Genomic DNA, 25,701 nt, shown 5'->3' on the forward strand with positions numbered 1-25,701 from the left:
GCCAGTAACAAAAGACCACACAGCCGCTCGCTCACTCCTCCCGCCCGCCTCCGGTGGGATGGGGAGGAGAATCAGAAAGGAGGAAAGAAAAAAAAAAAGCCAAAACACCAGAACCTTGAGGGTTGAGATAAGGACAATTTACTGGGACAACACAAAAAAAGAAGTTACAACAACAACAGTACTAATAAAAGAATATACAAAACAAGTGATGCACAGTGCAACTGCTCACCACCCAGAACCCGACGCTCCGCCAATTCCCCCACCAAAAGGCAAGAGAACCCCCCAGCCCGCTCCCCATTTATATACTGAGCATGTCATCACATGGTATGGAATAGCTCCTTGGCTAGTTCAGGTCACCTGTCCCGGCTGTGCCCCCTCCCAGGTTCCTGTGAAAATTAGCTCTATCCCAGCTGAACCCAGGACACAGAAAAAAGATTGTTTCTGTATTTTGTTTGTTAATATGACCTGTAAATGAGAAATAGGGGGTTTTGTTTGCACTCCTTTTCCACCTAAGTGAATAAGAAATGCTTTAGGTTGGCAATACCACTTTGTATCCTAAATTTATTAACAAATGAGACCAGTAGAATAAATTGAAGAGGAAAGATCTATAGTCTTTTAATCTACAGTGGGGAACAAAATGCTAGAACCACTCCAGTTACCTCAAAAAGGTAACTGAGACTGTTATTAGAGAGGGGTCATCAGGATGCTTGATGTATTGACTTATGTATTGACAATGTATTGACACAATGACTTAGAATAATTTGAGGAAGAGTATTCCAGATGATTTCAATCATAACGTGGAACATTTTTTAAGGAAACAACACTTGTTATAGAAATCGATCTTCTGGCTTCTTCATTCATGGAGTCACTCATTACAAGCTCAGGAACACTTTTTTTTTGTTGGCTGTGGGCTTTGATTTCCACTGCTTGACCTCTCAAGCATGATTACATAATGAGAGAGATCTTATCCATCAAGGCCACTATGGCTACCTCCCCCTTTGCTGTTCCGCAGAGATGTGCACAGTTATTTGGGAAGCAGAGTATAATCACAGCCAGATTGATAGATTTGAGTGAAAAAGGAGAAAATAATCCTTCACACTCCATATATTTATCACATTCCCTCACCCATCCGAACCACACATAATGCTTCTTTTGCAAGCTTTTGAGTTCTAGCCTGCACTGATGTGGTGGTTGTTGTTCCCTTGTCTTCATAATGCCTTGGTTCCATCCCAGTCATATGTCCAAGCTTGTATTTCTGAGGGTGGATTTCATGCGCTGCCAAAAGTGAAGTAATGAAAATAGATAAGAAGTCCTCTGACCAAAAAGGACTTACTTATAGCCAGATGGGCAGCAAGCATTTCAGATAATGGCTGCAGCTGTGAAAATGAGCTCAGGGTTCACAAAAGCCCAATGGCTTTGAACAAAATTGATGATCTGAGAGAAAGTGATGAAGAATCTGAGGGGAATTAAAAAAGAAAGTAACACTCATTAAGGGAGGAAAGAGTATTTGGGATGGACAGTGAGAAAAATGATTGTTGTACAATACTGAGTGATTGGAAAAAGAAAAGGAACAATATATGACCGGCCATTTGTGCGCAAATGGTCATGTGTGGTGATGATCATCCTGAGTTTGGGTACCAAAAAGGAAATATGTATATATGGGAGACAGATTTATGCTGCGAGCTATTTGATAAAGGATTGTCATCTGGTTTTGTGCATGTCTGGATGTGGAATTGTGGTTGTGAGAGAGAGAATTCTAGAGGGAGGGAGAATTCATACAGGATCATAGCACGGATCAGCTTGGAAGGGCCTTCAGAAGGTCTTCTAGGCCAGCCTCCTGCTCACATGGGAAAGAAGATTGTTGCAAACTTTGATGAAGTTGTCCATATTCATGTTTGTGGTACACACTCAGTAGCAGATTTTTGAAATACTCAATTTTCTTGGAATTTTGTAAATTTCAAACTGCTCCACTCCTGTATGTGTGTATAAGATAAGCTATGAAATATAAAATCGTATAGACATATGTACACTTTTTCACTCATACCTTGATGAAGGTACACGGACATTCAAATTATTCTGGCTTAGGCTATTTTATTGCACTGAGAACTAGGTTTGAATTACCATCACCCTTACTTTTCCTCCCAATACATTTAATGCATGTACAGCTGTTTTCTTCCAGGCTTCTGAGCCAAAATAACTACTTTTATGCAATTTAATGGGTGTAGGAAAACACTGAGGGACAGGTAAGGTGAAAAAGAAGTGCATGGAAGCACAGTCATACCTCTGAGGAAGGACCATAAAAATAAAATTAATGTCCTTTCTTCTCTACATGAAAATTAAATTTCCTAATGCTATTATAGTGCGTACCAAGGGTACTTGCCTATGCATTCTCCTCTTCTCAAGGTTGTGCAGCATATTGCTTCTCTTCAGGTCGAAAGTAACAGCACTTCAGCAGAATAATTGCAGTTTGTATAAAAGGACTTTCACTGCTAATAAGATAGAGGATTTCATTTTAATAAATATATAGTTGATTAGTCCCAGTTAATATATTACTGTGACTTAGTGATGCCATCCATAATTTAGGTATGTTAGGTTGGTGTTTTTATAGGCGTAATAATCCTCTGTGTGCTGAAAGAACAGTGTAATAGTTCAGGACAGCAGGATTCCAGTTCGCTATATTGTAGATTTTTTTTTTTTACCATGTATTTATCAACTAGTTTCAATGCCTGTCATATTGGTTGTCTAGGGACAGCAATCAGCATTCTGTCAGAGAGGTGACATTGCATACAACTCAAGCATTATACAAGTTGTCTGGTAATAAAACTTTTCAATACCAATAATGGATACCTATGTGATATTATTTACAAATTGAAATTTTCTAGAAAACTGGAGGAAAGTTTGCGATGTTGATGGCAGCTGAATTAATGGAATTTTGCAGCACAAATGGAGATTGGAAAAAGGAAAATCTCCTGGAAGCATCACAGCTCAGTTATTGGTGAAACATGGGGATAAGAGAGATTTCTGACGAGGTTGAAGAGAGATTCAAAAATGCAGATGTACAGAAAACATGAGCTACTAATACCAGTACAGCCCAGATATTTGTGTGAGTGACAACCAAAGCATTTTTTTTTGCTGGGCACAAACTGATGCTATTTTAGACTAATTTTAGGTAGGTAGTAATGATGGAGAGAGAGCTGGTTGCGTTTAAAGTAAAAACAGAGCAGTCTGCTCTCCATCCCCACCTGGTTGAAAAATCCAAATTAAATGGAAGAATAAACAACGCTGTTTCAACAATTAAAATTTCAGAGGGCTTTTTTAATACTGTAAGAACAAATGTTGGTAGATTAGACATAGTAATTGAGGTATTCAAATGGACTGAATAAATCAGAAGCTTAAACATGACAGAGATCTGGATTTTATCTAACTCAGAGATGCAAAAACCATCTGGAATTTACATTCCAAGTATGGAAGCAGGATGAGTAAGCACCTCAGCAGTCAGAGTAAAAACAAGGAAAAGGTCTGTACGGAATGAAGAAGGGAAATGAATTAATGAAGAAAGATATGACTTGGAGACTTGGAGGTGCAGGACTCCAGGAAGAAATTGCCAAACCTAACCCAGAGCTAGATCTTGCAAAAGAGTAAAACAAAAAGCAAAAGATGATTTAGCGATGTAGTTAGCACATTTCAACTAGCACAGAAAGAAGGTTGAGCCTCAAAGCGCTGAGGTTATATATAATCCAGCTACATTCCCCAGTCTAATGAGTAATTTTTGCGGCTTTCAGAACAGACAAAGATGTAGAAAGGAAAGTCAAAGCTAAATTTGCTGTTAGAAAAGAATATACACAAAGTGAAAAGAACCATGGCATGGAAGCTGAACTAGGAGAGATCAGCTTGCTCAAATGGGGAAGCATTACTGACTAATGAAAGAACTAGGGCATGAAGTTTTATGGCTTGTGGTAGAGATTTTAATCCATCTGTTGTATTGTGGTGGTGCTATATAGCAAGCTTCACTTTTCTTTTTATAAACATTTAATATATTTGTAATTATTCTGTTAGTCTACAATAACACACAAAGCTTTAAAATAAATTTTGAAAATAATGAACACTATGGATATAAATGGAAGATGGGATAAAATGCAGTCCAACTTTACTAAAAGTAGACCATGAGTGTACTTTAATGGCAGCAGAATTTTTATGGATGGAAACCTGGTAGATCTAATTGATTTTTATCTCAGTAAAGCACTTGACAATGTAGTACTTGTGAGATTATTAGTTGAAATGGGAAGTAGCACAAGAAATGTAAGTTAGATAAAGAAGTGGCTAAAAGAGTGATGACAATAGGTCTGTGCTGGAAAGGGCACTATGAGACCAGAGAGGGATTTCAAGTGGGGCTCCTTATACCAGCATTTGGCCCAATCTTATTTAATAAAGGCAATGGCACAAAAATAAAAGCTTGCTAATTAAACTTGCTGATGGCAGAAACTGAGAGGCCTTGCTCACAATGAGCCATATCAAGAATTTAATTCCTAGAAAACAGGTGACCTAGCAGCCTGGAGTAATAGAAGTAAAGTTAAATTTAATGCAAAATACAAGGCCATGTCCTTAGGGATTAATAACAAGATTTTCTGGTATAATAGGGGGATTCATTCAGGGGAAGTGATAGATTGGAAATGCCCAAGTGTAATTATTGATCATGGTCATTATGAGCCACTAGTATGATTCAGCCAACTAAATGATAAATGCAGGGCTGTAGAATGTTTTCAGTGGATAATGAGAAGTAGGTTATTCTGTAGAGTACCACTGCATCTGGAATACTGTATACAATTCTAGTTCAGAATACAAACTGAGGAAAGTGCAAAAAATTCAGTGGACTGAGCAACCGATCTTAACAAAAATTTAAAATTATGTAACGGAAGAAAGGCAGAGTGGCATATGATTAGTGTCTGTGCATGTATTATATCCAGGTTAGCACCCTGGTGAAGCAAAGAGCTATTTTAAGCCATAGGAAAATGCTGGCCCAGAAACAGATGGATATAAACAGAGCTTGAATGAAATTAAGGAGGAAGTCAGGATGTTTCTAAGCATCAGAAAATCGAGGTTCTGGACCTGTCCCGCAACAGGACTTGTGTGGGTAGAAAAGCCCAACAATTTTCAAAATGGAATATACGAACAGACTTACGTGGTAAGGTTTTGTGCAGAGAAGGCTGAACTCAGTGACTCAGATCATCCTTTCCAGACCTATGTTCACAAAAGGTTAGAGATTAGGGATAAATGGCTAGATAAATTTATTTGGGGGAAAAGTCTAATGAGAAATTAGCATGGATTTTACATAAGAAATCATGACACCCAGGGAAAGTGCAGAAGACTTGCTAACTGCAATAGAAAATGGAAAATCCTGTCTGTTAGACAGTGTAGCCTATTTATTTTTTAAATACTGACTATTTAAGCATGCTAATTGTGTTTCATAGGCTGCATTTTGAAAGGTTCGTCAGGGATATTGCCCCTCTCCAAATTAAAACATCTCATCCTATGATCCCAAGACACCAAAAAACCACCCCATTACAGTAACTGCAAGCTTCACCTGTGGCTGCATGATGAAGCCACAAAGCCACCTCAAAATGCTGCAGTAAGTTGAATGTTTTCTGTTGGAATGGCATGTAACACTTACTTGTTTTGGTCTGAGAATAAAAGAAGTATGTCAAATGCATTTTTCTTACAGGAATATCTATTCCTGTGTTGTTTTAAAAAGAAGGATGGTGGGCCTCCAGGGTACAAGATATAAAAATAGGCCAAAAATAAGGGTGGGGATGGTGTGGTTTTTTTGATTGGTTGTTTTTGTTTGGGGTTTTTTTTTCAGGAATCAAATGCCTTGCCTCTGTTTCTCTACAAAAAGAAACTGGATAAAATTGCATGGGTTTTAGATATGTAGGAAGTTCTGATCATTCCGAATTTCTTAAAATTCTCTAGTCTTTGTCCTGAGAAAGCTTGTATAAAATGCTGGTGGGCACTTCTACCAAACAGAATGCTCTGCTTATGTCTGCAAAACACCTCTTTCCTCTTCTGGGTGTAGTTTTGTTGACAGCAAAATTCTCAGTAAATGTACTGGGAACAATATCAAGACCCTCATTTTTTGTAATCTATATAGAAATACAGATTTATATTTACATATGCACACATGCATGTACAGCAGAAGTTAAAATACTTTAGAAGTCTGAGGTTTATGTCTAAAAACCTTACAGACCTATCTAGAGTATGGCTTTGAAACAAAGGCTTTTCATATTAATTTGCTTGCTGTTTCTGTTTTGTATTATGGAACAGTGTATACATATTTCATACATGCATACAGGGTTAGTTTGGCCATGGCTTTAGTTCAAAGTTCAAGGCCAGCACTGCCATGCAGCTTGAATAATCGAGTGTAAAAATCTCCTTTACGTTTTTGAAGTGTAGAATCAGAATGTATATCTGAACTGAACCAGTTATCTTCATTACATATGTCAATCACAAACATACCTGTAACAGCTGATCTACCCAGCAAGCATTTGATAACCAAGCAAGCTTATCATAATTGAAGATTTTACAGACAGAACTTGGATCAGTAAATAAATCACCAGATTTATTAAGACATTAGAAAGATGGCCTGACAGCCTTTGTAAAAATATTATCAGTAATGTGTCTCTGAATAAGATCAACTTATATATCTTTATTTTCTATTTAATTTTACTTGTTGAAGGAAAAATGTTCATACCACTTCTGTGTAAACTGCTGTAAACTGCTAAGATTTTATTCGGGTATTATTTATTACATTGTAAGAAGAAGAAGGCAGAATTGTGTATTTTCAATGAGCAATGACATAATTTTCAAAATCTCTGTATAAAAGACTCTAGGAAGTATATACATACTGACCTGCAAAATAGGTACTTTGAAGGTAAAATATGATGCATCAAATTTAATAGCAGTATTATACAATATCCTTACCTAGAATACTTACTGTACATGTACATGTACAATATATAATTAAAAACTGAAGAGCAAGTCAGTAATTGGAATTTGTTGCTAAATATGAGTCAGCTCATTTCCCTTTAAAAATACAATAGAAGTGCTTTTGAAAGACCATCTAAAATCATTATACCTTTGTATCAAACTATGTTCAGTTTTGATCTGTCAGTTTTGAGGATTGGAAGAATAATATCTAGACATTTAAGAATAATTTTTTCTTAGAAGACATCTTCTTGAGCTGCCTCTCTCAAACAATGGCAAAGCGTGAGATGACGGAGAGCTCTACATCATTTCCTCTGTGAAATGTCCCAGCCACGTCACGCCTCACGCTCACAGCATGAATCTGGTTACCTGGGAAAGAAAGCAGGCAGGGCAGAGAGTCGGCGGCATGGCAGCAGGGGCTGTCAGGCCACATGCAGGCTCAGGGGAGGCCAGTCCTCTCCCTCTTCAAGTGAACGGCAGAGGTGGGAAGGGTGAAGGGCTGGAAGTGTAACAGCAGCTTCGAAGGGGAATGGAGTGGGGTGAAGGAGTCATGTCCCTGAGGAGACTGACAGGCCCGAATGCCCCTGCCCCGCTTTCCCCAGGGCCTCCCCTACCCTGCCCGTGGCCCAGGACCCCATGTCAGCCCCCCGGGGACGTCAGCCTCTGCCCCAGTGATGCCACAGCAGGGCCGTTCTCCAGCTCCCCACAGCCCTGCCCTGCCCGGCCACGGGCCCCGCCAAGCCGGGCATGTCTGTGGGCCCACGTCCCAGCCCAGCCTTGGCCTGTCCTTGTCCCCAGGGTGGTGCCCAATTCCAGGGCTGGGGCTGCCCCCCTGGTGCCCTGTTCCTGGCTGGGGAGCGCCTGGCCTGGCCCCTGCGGCTCCTGGCCCCCCAGGAGCTGCCAGCCCACACAGCACCCTGACAGCAGGGTAGAAAAAGGAAATAAAATAGCTTTGGGGACCTTATCAGCCGTTATTAAAGTCCCAAACACGCAATGCTCCTGCAGGAGATCATCTCTTCTGCATTGTTCTCCTGGTGAGGCTGGCCATGGGAGGTTACATGGGGTGCTGAGGTTACAGCCCGGCAGCAGTGCATCGCACCTGGCAGCGCTGAAACCGGAGCTCTCACATTTCTGCCTGCTGAGCAGGTCTCAATAAAAAATTAGCCCTTGGTAAAATTACTCAGTAGATCTCAATATATCTGAGTAGCGTTGGCATAGACAAAAGGGTTTCTTAGTGAACGAAACCTGAGAAGGGGCTGGGAAAATGTAGAGGAAGGCTGGAAACTTGGCACACCATCAGAACAGGAACCTATGTTACTGGAAACCCCGTTGTGCTCCATAGGTCTCACTGCAAGGAAATACAGCTATAGCACCCTCCTTTTACATTTACCCAGTTCCTCTTACTGTTGGAACACGCTAAATGTGTCACATTAAACCCATGTATTTTCTTTTTAGGCTAAGCTGCATAAGCGTTCTTCTCATGATACAAGTGCATCATCACATGATGCTGGCAGCACTTGTTAGGTCAACGAGGTTTGAAAAGGCTGGTGGAGCACAGAGGTGGAAGCTTGCTAATCCACCCCATAAGGGTTGTTCACGGGAGCCAAAGGCGGCACATGTAAATACATCCAATTGTCCCTCTAGCTCTGCGGTCAGAACTCATTTTGTGTCCTCCCTAACGTGACTTCTGCTCTTACAGTCTTACAAAATTTTACAATATTTTAGGGATGCTTCTTTCTTTAAGTGAGTGCAGTGTAGCCCTTACTCAAAATGACTGCCTTAATTTCTGATGCTTTTATTCAAGGTACCCACTGTATGCCTTAATTTACACCATTTATAGTGCTGTACTATAAGGCTTGTTCTGTAAGTTTTTGCAGAGAACAAACCCTCCTTTGTAAAGAGGACGGTCTCTTGATAACTTACAGAGAGATAAACCTATACCTAGCAAGGAGCTCCTTGATCATCAGAGTGGAAGGAAGAACTAACTACAGTATTTACTACAAAGGAAGCGGAAAGTGTGGAGAAGCAACAGAAAATATGAAAGATACGAGAGGCATGATATCACAGGCTGTAAAGTTAGGGTATGGAGACCATGACAGAGCAAAATGTGAACGTGTGAGGCCAAGAACCAAGCTGGCCTGCTGTGGCCTTTCAGGCCCTGGTGAGGGCCCCCAAATTACTGCTTCATATGGCATCCATTTCACAAAAGTCAGATTCACAAATATCTACTACAATTTTATTGTAATAAGGAAAATGTTATGGACCTGATGAGAGGGGTTTTTTTGTCCCCAAGTATAATGTTATGATTTTTGTCAAAATATACAAAAGAACTCAAGTCTGAAATCTACTGAAAACTATCAGTCTCACATCTGCCTAGGCAGTTCAGTACATTACTCACCATAAGGCTTTCCAAAGAAGAAAAATCCTTAAGATGATTTATTAGTAAAAAATATTAACTATACCAGACTTTAGTATGTTAAATAGGTAGATACAATGTAAAAAGAGGATCAGAGTGTTAAGGAAGGAACCTGTTAGCTCCTCTAGTTAGTTAGTTCCTTCTTATTAACAAGGAACTGTTGTTGTATACAGCTGCTGTGTTTTTGTCCATATTGTAAAAGGCTTGATGGTTTGCTGTTATTAGGCTAGAACTGAAGAAACAATGCTGAGTGTTTCAGGTAACTTCATTCTAGACATCAAGAGGTGTTTTGGTCAGGTTCTTCACTAAATCCTAAGAAAAGGCTTGGCTCAACTGAGTTGAGGCAAACAATCTATTTATAATAGTACTTTTTGCCTGTAAAGGCTTAATAAAGTATTCATATAACATTACTGAAATGCATTTTGCAGAGTTTTAAGACGAAAGTTGCAAAATAAAACTTGTTAGACTTGGGGCTAAATACATTGCAGAAAACTATGTTTCATCAGAATGGGCATTGCTCACTCAGTAAGTCAAGGAAATGTCAACGTAGAAGATTTTACTATATAGGCAATTTCTATTCTGGATAAATAGGAACTACTTGTACAAATAAATGCAATAATCTAAAAGCAACATTCACACAAGTTTAACTTCCACTTGTAATAATGGGAAATATTGCCTGCATTTATGTGGTCATGCTAAATATGGTGGGTGGGTTTTTTGATGTCACAGTAATATATGTATGGCAACAATAATAACACCCTTTGTTAATTTATCCCTCTCTTTATCCATAATTGGAGCTAATTTTCAGGGATGCATGGCATAAATCTGTATTTAGGATTCTTATAAACTCTTTGGTCATTTGCTTTACTCTCAAAAAGCACATTTCCTCTATTCTCTGTTGTTAAGTTGTTAGCTACCATCACTCTGAGCAGCTGAGAGACAATGTGAATAATGACATTCAGCAAATAAACTGCTTTTGTTATGAAATCCATTTAGTTTATCATGCATCTAGAGCACCAGTATCTTGAAAGGGCTTTGAGTCTTGTTCCTAAGAGAATAAGGAAATAATTAATTTTCTGTAGATAGGTGGTAGTTTTCCCAGTGTTGAGGTATGCAGAATAAATGCATTTACAAATTTTAATAACCATCCAAATAAGATTGTAAAAATACTTCCATGAGCAGAGGAGTTCTGACTCAACTTTCCCAGTAGGTTAGACTCCCAATATGAACTGCATGCATGCTGAAGTTTCCCTCCCACTGAAAATCCTGCTCTATGCTGCCACCTGCTTTCATGTAATTTGCAGTAATGTAATAACCTGTAATCTCTTGTTAAATTTGGCTGAAATTGGTCACGAGTTCTAAAACTACCTGGAAAAATTATGCCAGGCAGACAGAAAGACAATGCTTGTTCAGGTAGCATAATTACATAGGTTTTCTCTTCTTAGGAAAAAGGCTAAAAAGTGCATGTGACAATACTTTTTTTTTTAATTGTCTCTTCAGAATTTGGTCACAAATTGATAATGTGCTTCTTTTAGATTTTTTTTCCCCCCCTATCTTCTGTATCAGTTCTAGGCATATATATATTTATATATATTATGTACTGCATTTTCTACATTCTAATGTTTTACTCCAAAACTTGATAGATGTTGACAGACTTGAACAAAAACATTGCTCCACATCAGTATCTGAGCATACATTTTAAAGCCTATTCTTTCCAAGTTGGCAATCAGGCCCCACTCATTTGATGAATTCCAGGCTATCAGTGTCCCTGACCACTATTTTGTTCTGAATCCTCTTCTCTCCGTACTTATATTATTCTCTCCTGTTGATAAAAATGAATAGCATTTTATAGATTAATAATAAATTAAAGGCTGGAAACAAGGATTAAGAAATAGTTTTATAGTTTTCTAAAGGAAGAAGTCACCAGTGGGATTCCTCACAATCAACTTCTATAAAAAGGCTGCTACCGGCAGTGAACGTAGAGTTGACAGAGTCTGCAGATGGTGCAAAAGTATTCAGGATAATCAAATGGAAAGCTGACTGAGAAAGGTCGCTGAAGTATTTCAGAAAAAAATTATAAAATTACCAAAAAAATCAGTTTGGTATGTGCGAAGTGGTGTGTATAGGGAAGCTAATCCTAACATCTATACACAATAGTTACCTATTATCTTTGCCACTCAGGAATGGGCTCTTAAGAGACACTGTAGCTCAGGAGAGGCCAAAAGCCAAACAGAATCATCAGAAGGTATTGGGAAAGGAGCAGAAAACAAACCAGTCCTTCTAATTCCATATAATCCCTAAACCCATTGTACAACTATAGCTTGATCACTACATGAAATTCTGGTCATGCAGTAGTATTAGTGTAGGAGTTAGAAAAACTAAAGAAATTCAACAAGGAGAAAATTATGGAGTGGCTTTAATATACGAAGAAAAAAGGCACACTTTTCAGTCCAGAACGGAGAGTACTGAAGTATCTTGACAGTGTATAAAATTTTGCAGAGAAAGCAAATAAGGACGCTTATTTTTCCTTACAATGCAAGAATCAGGCACTGGGCTTAAGACAAAAAGAAAATACTGTTTCAGACAATATGCAATTAAAAAGTGGAACATCCTGCCCAAGAAGCTGCAAAGTGTAAAAGCATGAAAAATTATTTTTCCAGTTCCTTTATGGAGGGCAGGCTCACGGATGCTATTAAACATGATGGGTGACTCCCTGGTCAGGAAGATTATGAAGGACTGACTGACCGCAGGAGGTTATTTCTATCCTAAGCCCTCGCTACCGGTGTTTGAGACAGGCCGTCTGGCTTGATGAGCCTTCAAACATACAGCGGATACTAACACAAAGTAAGCACGGCTTCTTACAACATTTCCCTTTACAGAGCTGAGCATTCCAGTCTCGAGCTGTTGCTCAGGTGTTCCCTCCCAGTGAACGCCATGAGGGAAGACAGGGTGGTGGGGAAGTAAAGGCTGGCTCTGGAAACTGCATCCCCGTCTCCTCCCCCAGCAGTTCCCTCCTCCAGTCCCCTTACTGACGGCGGCGGAAAGCGCAAGATACGCAGAGGCCTGGAGAAGGCAGGACGCCCGAAGCAGCCCCAGCACTGAACCATCCTTCCCTGAGCGGCCACCAGGCCCCGCCGCCATTTTGGGAAGTCGGGCGGGCGAACTACACCTCCCAGCATGCTCGGCGCCGCGGCGCCATCTTGCCCCGCCGCTCCGCGGGGCAATTCGGGCAGATAGTAGTCGCGGTAAGCTGAGACATGGCCCTGTTTCCGGCTTTTGCCAGTGCCGCCGAGCCCGGGGAGCCCCCAACCGGCAGCAGCGAGGGCTCCAGGAAAGGTAAAGTCCTGGGAGAACCCTCTTTCGCCTAGCAGCCCGCCGCGGCCCGGCCCCCGGGAGGCCCTTCTGCTGCCGCTCGCCTCCACACGGAGCCTGCACCGTGCCGGCCCCTCCGCGCACCCCGTCGGGCCTGCTCCGGCCGCCCGCCCGCCCTCCGACACGGTAGCCCGTGCGTGCCCGCGCTGCGGAGCGGGCGCGCTCCGCCGCTGCCATGGAGTTGCGGCGTGGGCGGTGCTGGCGCTGGGGCGCGGGAGCCCGGCAGCGGCGGTCTGTGTCCAACGCCTCTGGAGGCTTGGGAGGGCGGCAAAGGGGCTCGTCTGCCCGGCCAGCCCCGCCGCCGAGAGCGCTCTGTACGCGCAGTTTCAGAGGGTGGTGCGCCCCTCGGCCCGGGCTCTTCCCCCACGGGCAGAGTACGAGCGTACTCTGCGCAAGGCATGTCGCTGCCGGTTTGAATAAAGTTGTCATACTTAGAATTGAAGTTACTTTCCGTGAGGTAACTTCGGGGAGAACCCGAAATGGGGACATTCCCATAAAAATGGTGCTGGCTTGTCGTGGGCGGGTTCTCGGGGGTGTTCAGAATTGCTTGCAGCTGTCTGCGGGTAGGCGCTGGAGGCATGGCTGTAGAAATACTCGTCTTTGAAAAACACGTGTACGTTGTCTTTGTGCGTGGTGGAGAGGGTTTGAAAACGAGGTGGTAGTTGTTTTTTGGGGTTTTTTTTGTTTGGTTTGGTTTTTTTTTTACCACTAGCCTTGGATAACTTAAAAAGTGTTTTCTCATTTCCTTGCTTACTAAGCCAAATTTTAGTTGCAAAGGATATTTTCTGGAATGTCGTGAGTGAGATTATGATTCAGTTTATCATTCTTACTGTCATGGTTGCTGTCTAGCAAGTTATGCTTTTGTTAAACGAGTAAAGAACCCTATCTGGGTCTCTGAAGTACGCATGCTTATTAATTCTACTGGGAGATATTTTGAACTATGCTTTTTGCTTGCCAGCTTCCACCACCCTTGAGTCTGCCCATTCTCTAGACACCACAGCAAGGGGAAACACTAAGAGAATCGTTTACCTAGGCTAAATTTCTTGCATATTTGGTCCAGTCAGTATGATGAGTTTCTGAATCTTTTAGCAATACAGGCTGGGGTTAGCTTCTTGTTCTAATCAGTTCTGCATTAACCCCGATGGCGTTACAGCTGTTGATACTCAGTCTGCCAGTACAGAGATGTTCTAGCCACATTTAGGAGTTTTTCTGGTAATGACACTTGGTGCAGGGAGTAGTGGACATAGTAAGATCCCAGATTACAGCTTCTAGGAAGAGAGGGGCTGCTCTGCCAGGCAGAGGTACAGTAAAATTCTCTAGTACTAAGACCTTGCTTATATTTTAAAACTCCGGGAATTTAGCCTTTAGGTTTGTTATATGTAGTCTGTGTCACTGCAGACCACCTGTCTGGAAGATCAAATTACACAGAAAAAGATGTTCAGACTGACTTTTGGATCTAGATTTCAGTTATTAGTACTGTTTGAGTTACATTTTGGTCTACTGGAAGTTTTTTGTGTGAGAATTATTGACAAAACTTTAAGGAACATAAATAATTTGGTTTATGTTTTAGCCAATATTGTACTTGTTTTTAAGAAACACATTTCAGTATAAGTCATAAAAATTAAGTATTAACTCAGAACCACATTTATGGTGGCATATATCAAATTTCACATGTTCAGCTTGTGAGAACTTGAGAACTTGATGGGCAACTTTGGTATCTCTCTGATGGATGACTCTCTTTCCTCAAAGTTGATATGAAGCCAAAGTCCATCATAATACAGAGATCACAGTGTATGTTGTATTTAACATGATACGCAAAACTGAGGTGTCTTGCAGTCATTTAGGACTGCTTTGTAGTTTTATTGTAAAAGTTGGAGTAATAATGTAAATATGCTGGCCATGTTTCGTTCCTCCGACTACCTCTGTCTCATACTCCTGCAAACCTTTCTAAACCATTTATAAATATAAGTGCTGCCTGAAACAGAAGTATTGCTGTAAGCTCTTCCTATCCTGGTAGATTGCTGAGTTGCAGCAACCTCTAGAGTGCAAAGTAATTTTGCATATGGTTTCTTACAATTATGTTGTCAAGCTTAATTAGTTTTTGGTAGAAGATAAATTACAAATTTATCAGTATCCGTGAACAGAGCAGTGGTAATAATTAACCCTACTGACAGTAGTAAGCATTATGCACGGTGTTATTTACAGTCTGAACTATTCTATAGGTGAGACAATGCAGTGATTTTTGCTGAAAGCAGATTTTCAGGATTCTGAGATGCAACAAAAGACTTTGCATAACTCTTAAAAATTGTCTCTGTAGACACGTACTGTAATTTTTTTTTTTTTTTTTCCTTGGGAGGGTATAAAAAGAATGCCATTGGATTGCTTCTACTGTTGTGCTCATGAATGTGGATGGTATAGAGTAGAACAATAACAAGTACATGCATATTATCACAAAAGAAATCTTTTTATATCTTTTATTCTTTGTGTTCTTTAAGAATGTAAATCTGGTCTGTGAAATTGATAAACTTTTTAGACATCTGACAAGAAAAAATAACACAAAATTGAAAAGGTAGAGTTTTAAAGTTTGGAATGCCTTTTGATATTTGAAATGCTTGTGTCCAGCTAACTGATTCACTGGAGATTATTTACCAGGAAGTTTGGACTTGCATGTTGTGTAATGGAAAAAATTGTTCAGTTCTTTCCAGAGTTTTAGGTCGGTTTGATTAAATTGTTCAGAAAATACTGTAGTTGGAGAATTCTAAACATTTCCCTGGTGTATCCACAGAGGCATATTCACTGTGCTACAGGGGTTGGTTCTTGCAGTGTGATTCTTAAGCGTTTTAAAAAATGCAATTTGATCTAATCTGCTCAGGTAGAACCAAGCTAGTGGCACAGTCAGGGGATTAATGTTTATGACTCCATTTCTCAAGGTGAGTTTTCCTTGGAGGCCCTAAAACAATAACTTAAAATACAAAAATAAACCTTATTCTGCTTGTGCTCACTTTTGTAATCATATTGCACCAAATTAGTGAGTGACTTCACATCTGTAAGGGAATAACAGATACTTTCAGGTAAAGTTAAGTCAAAATGACATCTTGGAAGTTAATTTCTAATAGTTAATGATGATAATAGATGTTACTTTGCTATATTTAAGGCAAATTGTCTATGGAAATGGATCTTAATGCATGCTTGCTGTGCATCTGTCTGCCAGCCTACTTCCTCAGCCTTCCTTCTCTGTCTTCCTCCTCAGGAGTTTTAACCGTTTCAGTCAAATTTGTTGTGGTGGGAGAGGGAAATGGCAAAAGTAGAGGAGGTCTCTGAAAATCTACATTTGCTTTAGGAAAGATAAATCTAGATAAAGTGCCACTGCTGCGAGAGAGGCTGTAACGTGAATAGAACTGTTGCCAGGATAGATGGGCTTGGCAATGAGCATTTGTACGTTAGCCAACTAATAAACATCTTTGGAGATCACAGTCTGATACAGCACAGGCTGCCTCTTGGCCAGCCAATAATTAAGGAATGTGGTGAAGTACTGTAGAAGGGTCTAGAGAACCCAGGTAATTCCTGAAGCTGTGGCAGTGGTGGGGAGTGTAAACGATGGAGGACACAACTTGGAAATCCGGGCTTTATCTTTTTGTGAGCTGCAGTATTAATTTGCTGGGAGGAGGAGGGAATGAAAAATTTGCTGACTTGCTCTTTTTTATTTAAGAATGTGGTTCTGGTCTTAGAACAGCCTTTTAAACAGGGAAACACAAAGATACCTGCTTACCAGTCTTCTGTCAGTTCAGGTGTAGCCTCTTTTCTTTAAAGTGTGTTTTGTGCCTCAGGGAAATGTAAATGGTTGGTTAGCCCCATGTTTTATTGTGTCTTCTAAAGCAGCTGGAGTTTTACTGCTTTCTTTGTTTTTCTTCTCTGTTCATTTTGTCAATGTGATCAATAATGCCATTTTAAAAAGAAATTTATCAGTTGCTGTCCATTTTTCAGTTTTTAAGACTGAAGCTCTTAGTGCTGCTAAAGATCTGTATCTCCATTTGGAAGTTATTTGGCACTGTAGTACCATAAGGCTCAAGGTTATAAAATTTAGCGTACTTGTTGTATGCAAACATTTTTTTTCCTAGCTTGGGCTGGTCTGTATCTAAAGTCTTTACACTGATGAATAATATTAAAAAATGCGTTATCTGCATTAATCTTTGGAGGACCTGATATGCTCTTGAAATCAATGAAAAAGCCTGTTTTGATGGGTACAGCATTTAAAAAGACCTTAGATCAAGATCTTAAAAGTTAAACATCTTAGACTTTTTTCCTAATGGTCTGAATATTATAAGTCTTGAATTCTGAATATTGTCATCAACGGCTCTGTATGACTGAAGGCAAATTATTTAACTTCATTCTGCCTTCGAGCTTACTTTTTAAAAAAATATAACCCAGTGTTTTATTAAGTGTCATGAGTTTTAGTATTAATATATTTCAAGTGATTTTTGAACCATAATTCTTCATTGAAATCAATACAGAACTACCTTAAAATAAATGTATTTCTACAAAAAAAAAAATACTAGTAAATGATTTGTTACACATTACAAAAGGAAACAATAATTTATTAAAAAGAAGAGAAGCTCAAAGGCTACAGAGAATATCTTCATGCCTGAAGTATGTTATTGGAGATCTGGCCAAAGACAAATTAGGTAAGTTTTGTGTATCTCTGGAACAGATATAATAATTTTGAGGAGATCTGTCTGGCTGATAAGTTACAATTTTGTGCTGTTACGTGGTACACCTTTACACCAGAGACTTTGCCAACCAGTAAATTTTTGTTTTGTTTGGTGGATCTGGGTAATACAACACAAATCAAAAACAAAGATGGATTTTTTTTTTTTTTTAAAGGTAATTAAATGTCTCCTTTATTTCTGTAAAAATAAAAGGCTTTATGCACAGATTAGTTGCATTTACTGAAATCTGGAGTGCTCTGGACCATTGTACTTTCTCTGAATTTGTCTCTGTTTAAGGAAGACCAGAGTGTGACCAATGAAAAAACATTGTAGGGTTGCAGTTTGCTCCTGTGTTCCTTTACACCCTGTTTTCATTACCAAAATTAGCAGAAATAATTGTATATAAGGAAGACAATAATTTTAAAAATCAATATCACATTTAATATACCTCAAAAATCTCAGGTATAAAGTGGCACTCGGCATACTGCATGACATATTGAATTATTAACTCCAATTTGATTATGCAGTTATCAGATGTATGAATTTATTTAACTCCGGTGTGTTTTAAATATGTAGTGGTTATGGAATTATTCATGAGAAACATTTTGGTATTTCATGGAAAATACTAAATACAATTCTTTTAAGAAGTAATTCTGATTTTAGGTTGGTTCTTAATATATCTCGTACGGGATCGAAGTAAGAAATTAATTTACTGTTGCATAACACTTTATTCCCCAGCAGGGGGGAATAATTATTTTGATAGGTGAGTGAAATGTTGCTTGGATATTATCCAGCATAAATCTTTCTCCTTTAAGCTCATGAAAGGTTTTGGAATAATGCTTTGTGGTAGATTTACAGTTTTAGAATCATAGACACATACTTAAAATGAAGGTGTTTGTGCCAGGGTAGATTAATTTAAATTAAGTAGTAGATTTTTATCACATTTTAACTAGGCAAGTAAGGATCACGGTTTTAAGGTTTCAATTTTTATTCTAATTTTACACGAATATATCTTAAATATTTTCCTGGAAGAGGGGAAAAAAAAAGCTCATGTTGATTTGCAACACAGTAACGTAGTGTATTTGCCTTAGGTTTGGTGATTCCAATTGCCAGGCAGAAGGTTACAATAATATGCATGTATATATATTGTACAGCTGAATTTTTATTTTTCAGTCTCCATCCTATGTTTTGGTGAGCTGGGGAATGGTGCGCGGCAGTGTTCTGCAGTGTATTGGTTGGGGCACTTGTGGGAAGGTGTGTTCTGGTACTGACAGTGCCACAAATTGTGGGTTCTTCTCTGCACAAGAGTTGAAGGAGGTTCAAGATGAACCAGGGAAGGTGGCCCTCCCCACGGAGCCTTTGGTCTTTGGTAGCAGGGGCAGTCTCTTGGGAAATGCAAAGTGGAGTTTTGCTTGATTGGATGTACTTCTTGATGGGTTTAACTTAGTTTAACAAACTGTTTTGCGGCCTGCTCCATTTTAAATCCTTTTGTGGACCACAATTCAGAGACATCAGACAGAAGAACGAATTTTGGTATGAAGAGCTATTTCTGAAAGAAATGCTTCAGGAGGAGGAGAGATGTATGGCTTGGCGGACAATGAGTTCATGCTATTTAAGGATTAGAGGTCAGTGGAGTCACAAGCACAAAGACAAGAGTGTGACAGGAAGAACACCGAGGCAAAAATGGTTGTAAAGAGCATGGAGAACAGGCAGGGAGACCAAATTTGTTCCTTCTGTTGTTATCTCCTGTGGTCTGGCACCAGAGAGGCTGCTGTTAAATTCTGTGCTTATGTGAAATAACATTTGCTGTTTAATATGTTAGAATATTTCACATACTCAAAAGAATTCTAGAAATGAAATCTCTATGAAAACTGTTATAGAAGTTTTAGTATCAGTAAAATTACGGCAAAAAAAATCCCCCTCCATAACCTGTCAGTATCTGATCTTATCTGATGACTGAAATGGCTGAGGTCTACATGCAGAATACTTAATGCTGACTATCAAAATTAGCATCAATTAGCCTTTTTTTCACAATATTTGAAGGCCTAATGGTGTTTTGGTGGTTAGAGAATCCAGTGACATGTTTTGACCTTGTATAAAACACTTGGGGGTTGGAACTAGATGATCTTTAAGGTCCCTTCCAACCCAAACCATTCTATGATTCTCTGATTCTTATCAGTAATGGGTGTCCCTATCAATAAAATCGTGTTAAAAATATTTTCCATGCAGTGAGTAAAGTACATTTTTTGTAAGTTTGCATAAGTTGTATTGCATTCATTAACTACACCTTTAATTTAATTATGCCCTTCTGTAATTTTTCAATTTTTCTCTTTAAATATGTAAATATATATTATATATTGTATATAATAATTATAATTAATACAAATATATGAAGATACATTAGAAGATCTTATATAATTATGCATATATAACATTTATACTATATATAAATATATAAAGTTAGAATTTTTACGTAGTAAAAATTAATATTGAACAGACCTGGGTTTTTTTAAAGTATATAGCGGTGTATGAAACATTATCTGCTTTCAGTATGAACTTTTCAGTATTATTATATAGTGGGTTCTTTTAAAGCTAGATTCATGTCAGGGGAAGATTCCAGCTCCTAAATATTTTACCTCATTACAACCTAGTGTTCTACTAAATGGAAATTTCATGGACCGCTTTCTGATATGCTCAATTATTACACATGACTTAGTGACATTTGCCGCGAATTTAGCTGTCTGCTGACTAGACTAACACCCAACTTTAAAAAGCACAGCAAGCTAATTTGTATTGATTTCACACTTTTCTTTACCTGCAGAATTGGACTGGCTCAGTAACCCAAGCTTCTCTACGGAAGATGCACTATTACTGCATCAGCGTGCTACAGAAGTTGCAAATCTCATCCCTGAAAAATCACCCCTAATAAGGTAGAATATACTTAGATATCTTTTAAAATAGCCTCTTTCTTTTGTCCTGCTTATCTTTCGCTATGTGAGACCAAAATCAGGAGCTTTTAGGGCTGCTTTTCATTCCACTGTTCAGTATTTAAAAAGGCCTGAACTGAGTCATATATATAAGTATGAATAATGCTTCCATGTCCTTTAACTTAAAATAATGAGAAATTACACTTATGCAATTGCATTCCCATTTTCTTTTTCTCACAGCTGCACTTAAATCATTGTTATTTCGGAATGAAAAGGGAACCGAGTGATCATGATTCTTCATTAGCTTTTGAATGTCCTAAGTGACCCTTGAAATAATGTAACGACAAAGCATCATCTTTGTGATTTCTCTGTGAAAACCAGTTCAATCAGCCATTTCACAGTCAAGTTTTTTACTTTTTAAAAACTAGTTGAAGATGTGAATTAATGAAATATTACATGTATCGAGTTGTGTGGCTGTGTAGAACATGCTGATCACTGAAGTGGGTGATTATATTCTTTTATAAAAATGAGCTTTAAGCAGCCATGTTTGCTGAAGAACTAGTTTTAATACCTTCACTAGAATAGTTGCTCTACTTAGCTTATCTACACTATAACTAGCACTTAATAATTAATGGAACCAAGTTGCAGTTGCCAAGTTCAAAAACTTAGTTACTTTTAATTTGATACAAGCTTCTGTGTTTACGATGACTGTTGGTGGTTATGATAGAGAATGTCTTTATAATAACAATCACAGCTGAATACATCTTTTTGTATGCTTATTCTTACATTTACACGTATTGTGTGATTGAAATGCAATTACTGTTCTGTTTATCAGTCATATATTCTGTTTATAGGTCTTCAAATCTTTTCAGGAGTTTAATGTCATAAAACTAAGGAATTTACAAATTACCATTCAGATAGAATGACATAGTAAACCCACCATTATTAATATTTGAAAAAGAATTTGTCAAAAAACAGTGTACAGAGAAATGTTTGATCTTTCACCTATTAATAGCATACGTTCTCAGTTCAATAAAAACTAATTACTCCAACATAGTTGGTGGTTTTTTGGGGGCTTTTGGTTTGTTTTTTTTGGTTTGGGGGAGTGTGTGTATGTTTGTTTTAAAGGCCTGCTGATGGTTCTCCCATGGCTTCTTTTTTTCTTAGTGCCTTAAATAAATTGTGTAAGGTTTTTTTGTTTTTTTTTTGAGGTGCCTTGCTTCTGAAATGCTGCATTTTCTTTTATTGACATATTAGGAACACTGAGACTTGTCACTCCTTTCTTTTATTGAAAGATTCCAGAAAAACTGTTTAAAAAGAGCTTGTGCTTTAATTAAGTGTTAGAGAAGACCTCCATTATTTCAGTTGATTATTAAGTATGGGAGTGTATGTGGTATGTACAGTGATATACACACGTTTTGCCAAAACTATTTGTCCTTTGTGTGATCTCTCAGTAAGTCAGCTGTGTGTTGCATGTAGTGTTTGTTACTACTTTATATTACATGATAACATTAATTCAGTAGCCATCAAAAATTGTTCCTTGATTGGTGAGATTTGAATTTCTAATCTGGAAGTGATTTTAAAATTATATTTTTGATATTTCTTATGTAAATCATAAAGAAACAAGGAATAAAAGTGCAGATCTTTTCTTTTGCAGGTCACCCTGAAAGATTTCTTATTCTTTTAGCTTGACCTAAGTTGTCTTAGCAAAGTTAGGAAATTTTATCAGCTCAGTCATCTTCTTTAATTTGGTGATGATAACAGATGGATATTTATACGGATCACACATCAAAATGCCTTTGACAATTAAAACTTTAAGACTGGTTGTCAGTAATTCCAGCAGCTGAAAAAATAAAGATAGTTGTTATTTAATGCAGACTTATATCACTTTCATTGTATAAGTTTCTGCTAATTCTGTTCTCCAAAAATACAGGGAGAATAAAGGTGAAAGGTAAAATGACTCTGAACTTTCTTATGGTGGTATTTATTTACACTTTTACTACTTAGATATATAGGTATGTATAGATATATGTACTTGTTTCCAAGCAGGACTACCTCAAAATCAGAGTTGTCAGGGGAAAGTGATACAGATGAGAGTCTGAAACAGTCAAGTAAGAAAAGGAAAAAGAAAAAGAAGAAGCATCACAACTATAAGAAGACAAAAAAGAAAACAAAAGGCGACTCCAGTAGCAGCGAATCGGACCGGGACACTAAGCACATCAAGGACAAAGCTGAAGGAAGCGGCAGAAATCCTGAAAAGGAAGGAGCAGCAAAGTATGTATTTATTAATACTATGCAAGATGTAAATTCATTGTGTTCTTGTACTTGTCTCTTCAACTTTATGAATTAAATTCTTACCACCGGTGGGTCATTGTTTTCTGAGCTGTATATGACTAAACGTGCATTCAAAGCAATGAAAATAGAATTAGAACCACTTGTTTAATCATGACTGAAAAACCATGACTAAAATATTCTGTGAAGTACTGTTCTGCAGAACAAAACATGGTATGGCGGTAATGAAATATATTTTTAAAGACATGTAGAGGCTTATGTTGAGTTTTTGTAAGCATCTTGTTTCCTTTCATGGTTCTTCTTTTGGGAGAGTTTGGAGAGGGATTGCATTAAACATTATTCTCCATTAGTGCAAAAGACTAAATATACAGCTGTGTTTGCCTTGTAATATAACTTCCTCCTCACAGAGTTAACATTTCCTTTTTTTCATATTAAGACGAAGTTTGTTGTAGGATTTAACATTTCTTTCATGTCCACCCATTTATTGCTCTATGCTGTGTGCTTCATACTTCTTGGTAATGGTATATCTAGATGGGTATTTGAAGAATTGAAATTGAAATTGTTTTGCTAGATCTTTTTTGTTAACTCCAGGAGCTCTAAAGTGCTGTGTAATTAGTGGAGGTGTCATTTTTTATGGAACAAGAAAAAATAGGTATGTAGTGACTAGTGTGATCTTTGAGCAGTAAAAGAGGTTCTGTGAATGCACTGAGTATTCCAGTTTGGCATACCTAGCTGTGCTTTTCTCAGTCTGTTGGCTTTTGATCATTTCATTCAAAGTGGCCCAATCTAACTGGCTGTATAAGTTGCCTTTCCCTGTTTCTCATAATGTTTGCTAGTTTGAGAAGCCATTTTGCCTCTCTCTGATTCCCTTGTTCCTGTTTTTCCTTTAGCATCAGCAGCTCTGGCTCTAATTCACAGCATTGCAGCTGCTCCTGGGGACAGAGTGAGGATTTGGTGACATTGAGGAATTGTTGTTACAGCTGGGTGTAGTCCAGACAGTCCTTGACCTTCCCCCAGTTTACTACTTTTCCCAAGGCAGACCAACCAGGAGCTGAGAGCACAGGCTTGTGGGCATGTGTCTATGCCAAGGGAATCTTAACATTGTTGCCCTGTGGAAGAATGGCAGTGGTACTGGAGGTGTTGTCTGATGCCTCTAGCCATACTCACCTCCTCCCTTATGAAGACTGTGTTGTTGGCTTGTGGTGGCTAAGGCTTACTTGGCTGTGAGGAAGCACAGTAAAAATCATTGGGACGCTAAGACCATTCTGCTCTGCCCAGTCACTCTTGTCTTTGGTGGAAGGGTGTCTGGGCTGGATGGAACGGACTTACGTGCTGAACCTGGTTCATCAGCTGTTTGCTACACTGGGCCAACCAGCCAGTGCATTGCCCAAATGAAAGGGTTGAAGTTCTTCCAGGGTATCTATTTTTACTTCTTTCCATAAATTGTTGATACTGAGAGAATATTGAGTTTTCAGGGGACTGCTTTTGAAACCTGAACCACAAAATTGGTCTAAATACAATAGGTCTTGTGAAATTTTAGAAAGCTTCTCAAGACTATAAAACTCATTTACTAAGTTACATATTTGTAACATGAATTCAGTTTGGAAGTTCAGAGTTGTCTACAGTTCAGAGACAGGTGGCAACTTCCACTGAAGTTCATTTGCATAACTGTAATCCATAAACCACTTTGATGCACACTGTTTTATCAAATGCATGGGTATAATTACAGCTAATCAACACAATTCTCTTGTAGATTAACCTCTTTTTCTTAATTGTAGCATCTTACTAAGACGAAGGTAAATTTTGGAAGTAGTAATATATGGCTTTTAGATTATAGTTTGCCAAACAATTGATTGGTTAAATCTGGTTATTACCTTTCATAATCGTGAATCCAATTTTTGGAAGTGAAAGGAGTGTTTGTGTTTTGTTTTGGTCCTATTAGTGTATTTTTAGTTGGTTTTTTTGAGTGTGTGACTGACTTTGCAATAATGGATCATGTACCATGACTTTGAGTAAATTAAATTATTATGAACTATAAAAACGCAATGTCTCCTGGGTTTTGTAAATGCTTAGAATATGTGCGCAAATGCTTAGAATATACTACTTCTCCTTTTCTGCAGTTTAGATAAGAAAACATCAAATCTTACCAGCAATCGCTTTGTTTGGCTTGATGATATCCAGGCTTTCACAGCAGAAACCTTCAGAATAGACAAGAAACCAGACCCTGCAAACTGGGCCTACAAATCCCTGTATCGAGGGGACATAGCAAGGTACAGTATGTTGGTTTCTATTGGTATTCAAACTATCACAGAGTCACTATCTCAAGATTCTTTAACTTGAGACTGGCTGTGAAACTTTTATGTAGAAGATGAGAAAATAAGGTAACTGAATAGTTTATTAAAATATTTGACTTTGCATTGGGCATAAATATCTTAAAAGGCAAAAGATGCCATGAAACAATGGGAATAAAGTGCATGATTTTCATTTTTGCTAAAAACATTCTCTGTGTAGTAGTAGACTGCAGGCATCTGAACTTGTAGAACTGCCATCTGGAGGTGGCAGCGTGGGGTAGATTCAAAAGCATGATTTTGAGGTCAGAAATCCCAGGTTCTGTTACAGATCATCTTTGGGTGAGTGCCCCCTTTGATCTCTGTTGTTCTGTTTCTGTGTCTGAAAGGGAAATGAAGGTACTGATTATTTCATATTAGATTTGTCAAGAGGTTTGCTTACTTGAGTAGTTTGATATCCTTGCAAAAAAACCCCCAAACCCAAACCAAACCATACAGGTACTTTCTTAGCAAACAGATTCTGTGTTAGATCACCCAGACATTATACTAAAGGGTATCTATCTCATGCATTACTACATTTCAAATGAGTATAGAGGAAATCGTATATTCAACATCCTTAGTGGGTTACTGGTACTATGATGACCATTCAGAACATTTCCCTGCATTAATGGAGAAGCCCATCTAAAGGAGCCTACACTGGGCTTGTGCGTTATGTATGTACA

At 38.5% G+C, this 25,701-nt stretch overlaps 1 protein-coding gene across 5 annotated transcripts in view; it reads left to right on the forward strand.

Annotated features, from left to right (window-relative positions):
- Positions 1–12,568: 12,568 nt before the first annotated feature.
- The window catches only part of NRDE2 (NRDE-2, necessary for RNA interference, domain containing), a 34,986-nt gene continuing 21,853 nt past the window's right edge, over positions 12,569–25,701 (forward strand). For 2 of the 5 annotated variants that reach the window (XM_069783654.1, XM_069783658.1), the window contains exons 1-4: positions 12,569–12,730; positions 20,294–20,402; positions 22,446–22,673; positions 24,812–24,961. In XM_069783654.1, the coding sequence (XP_069639755.1) occupies positions 12,652–12,730; positions 20,294–20,402; positions 22,446–22,673; positions 24,812–24,961 (566 nt within the window). In that variant the 5' untranslated portion in view covers positions 12,569–12,651. Of the gene's footprint in view, positions 12,731–18,964; positions 19,098–20,293; positions 20,403–22,445; positions 22,674–24,811; positions 24,962–25,701 lie in introns of those variants that run through there. The other 3 variants (XM_069783655.1, XM_069783657.1, XM_069783656.1) reach the window with 3 other exon arrangements.

The sequence above is a fragment of the Haliaeetus albicilla genome, chromosome 5 (assembly GCF_947461875.1).
Source record: "Haliaeetus albicilla chromosome 5, bHalAlb1.1, whole genome shotgun sequence".
NCBI classification, from domain to species: Eukaryota; Metazoa; Chordata; class Aves; order Accipitriformes; family Accipitridae; genus Haliaeetus; species Haliaeetus albicilla.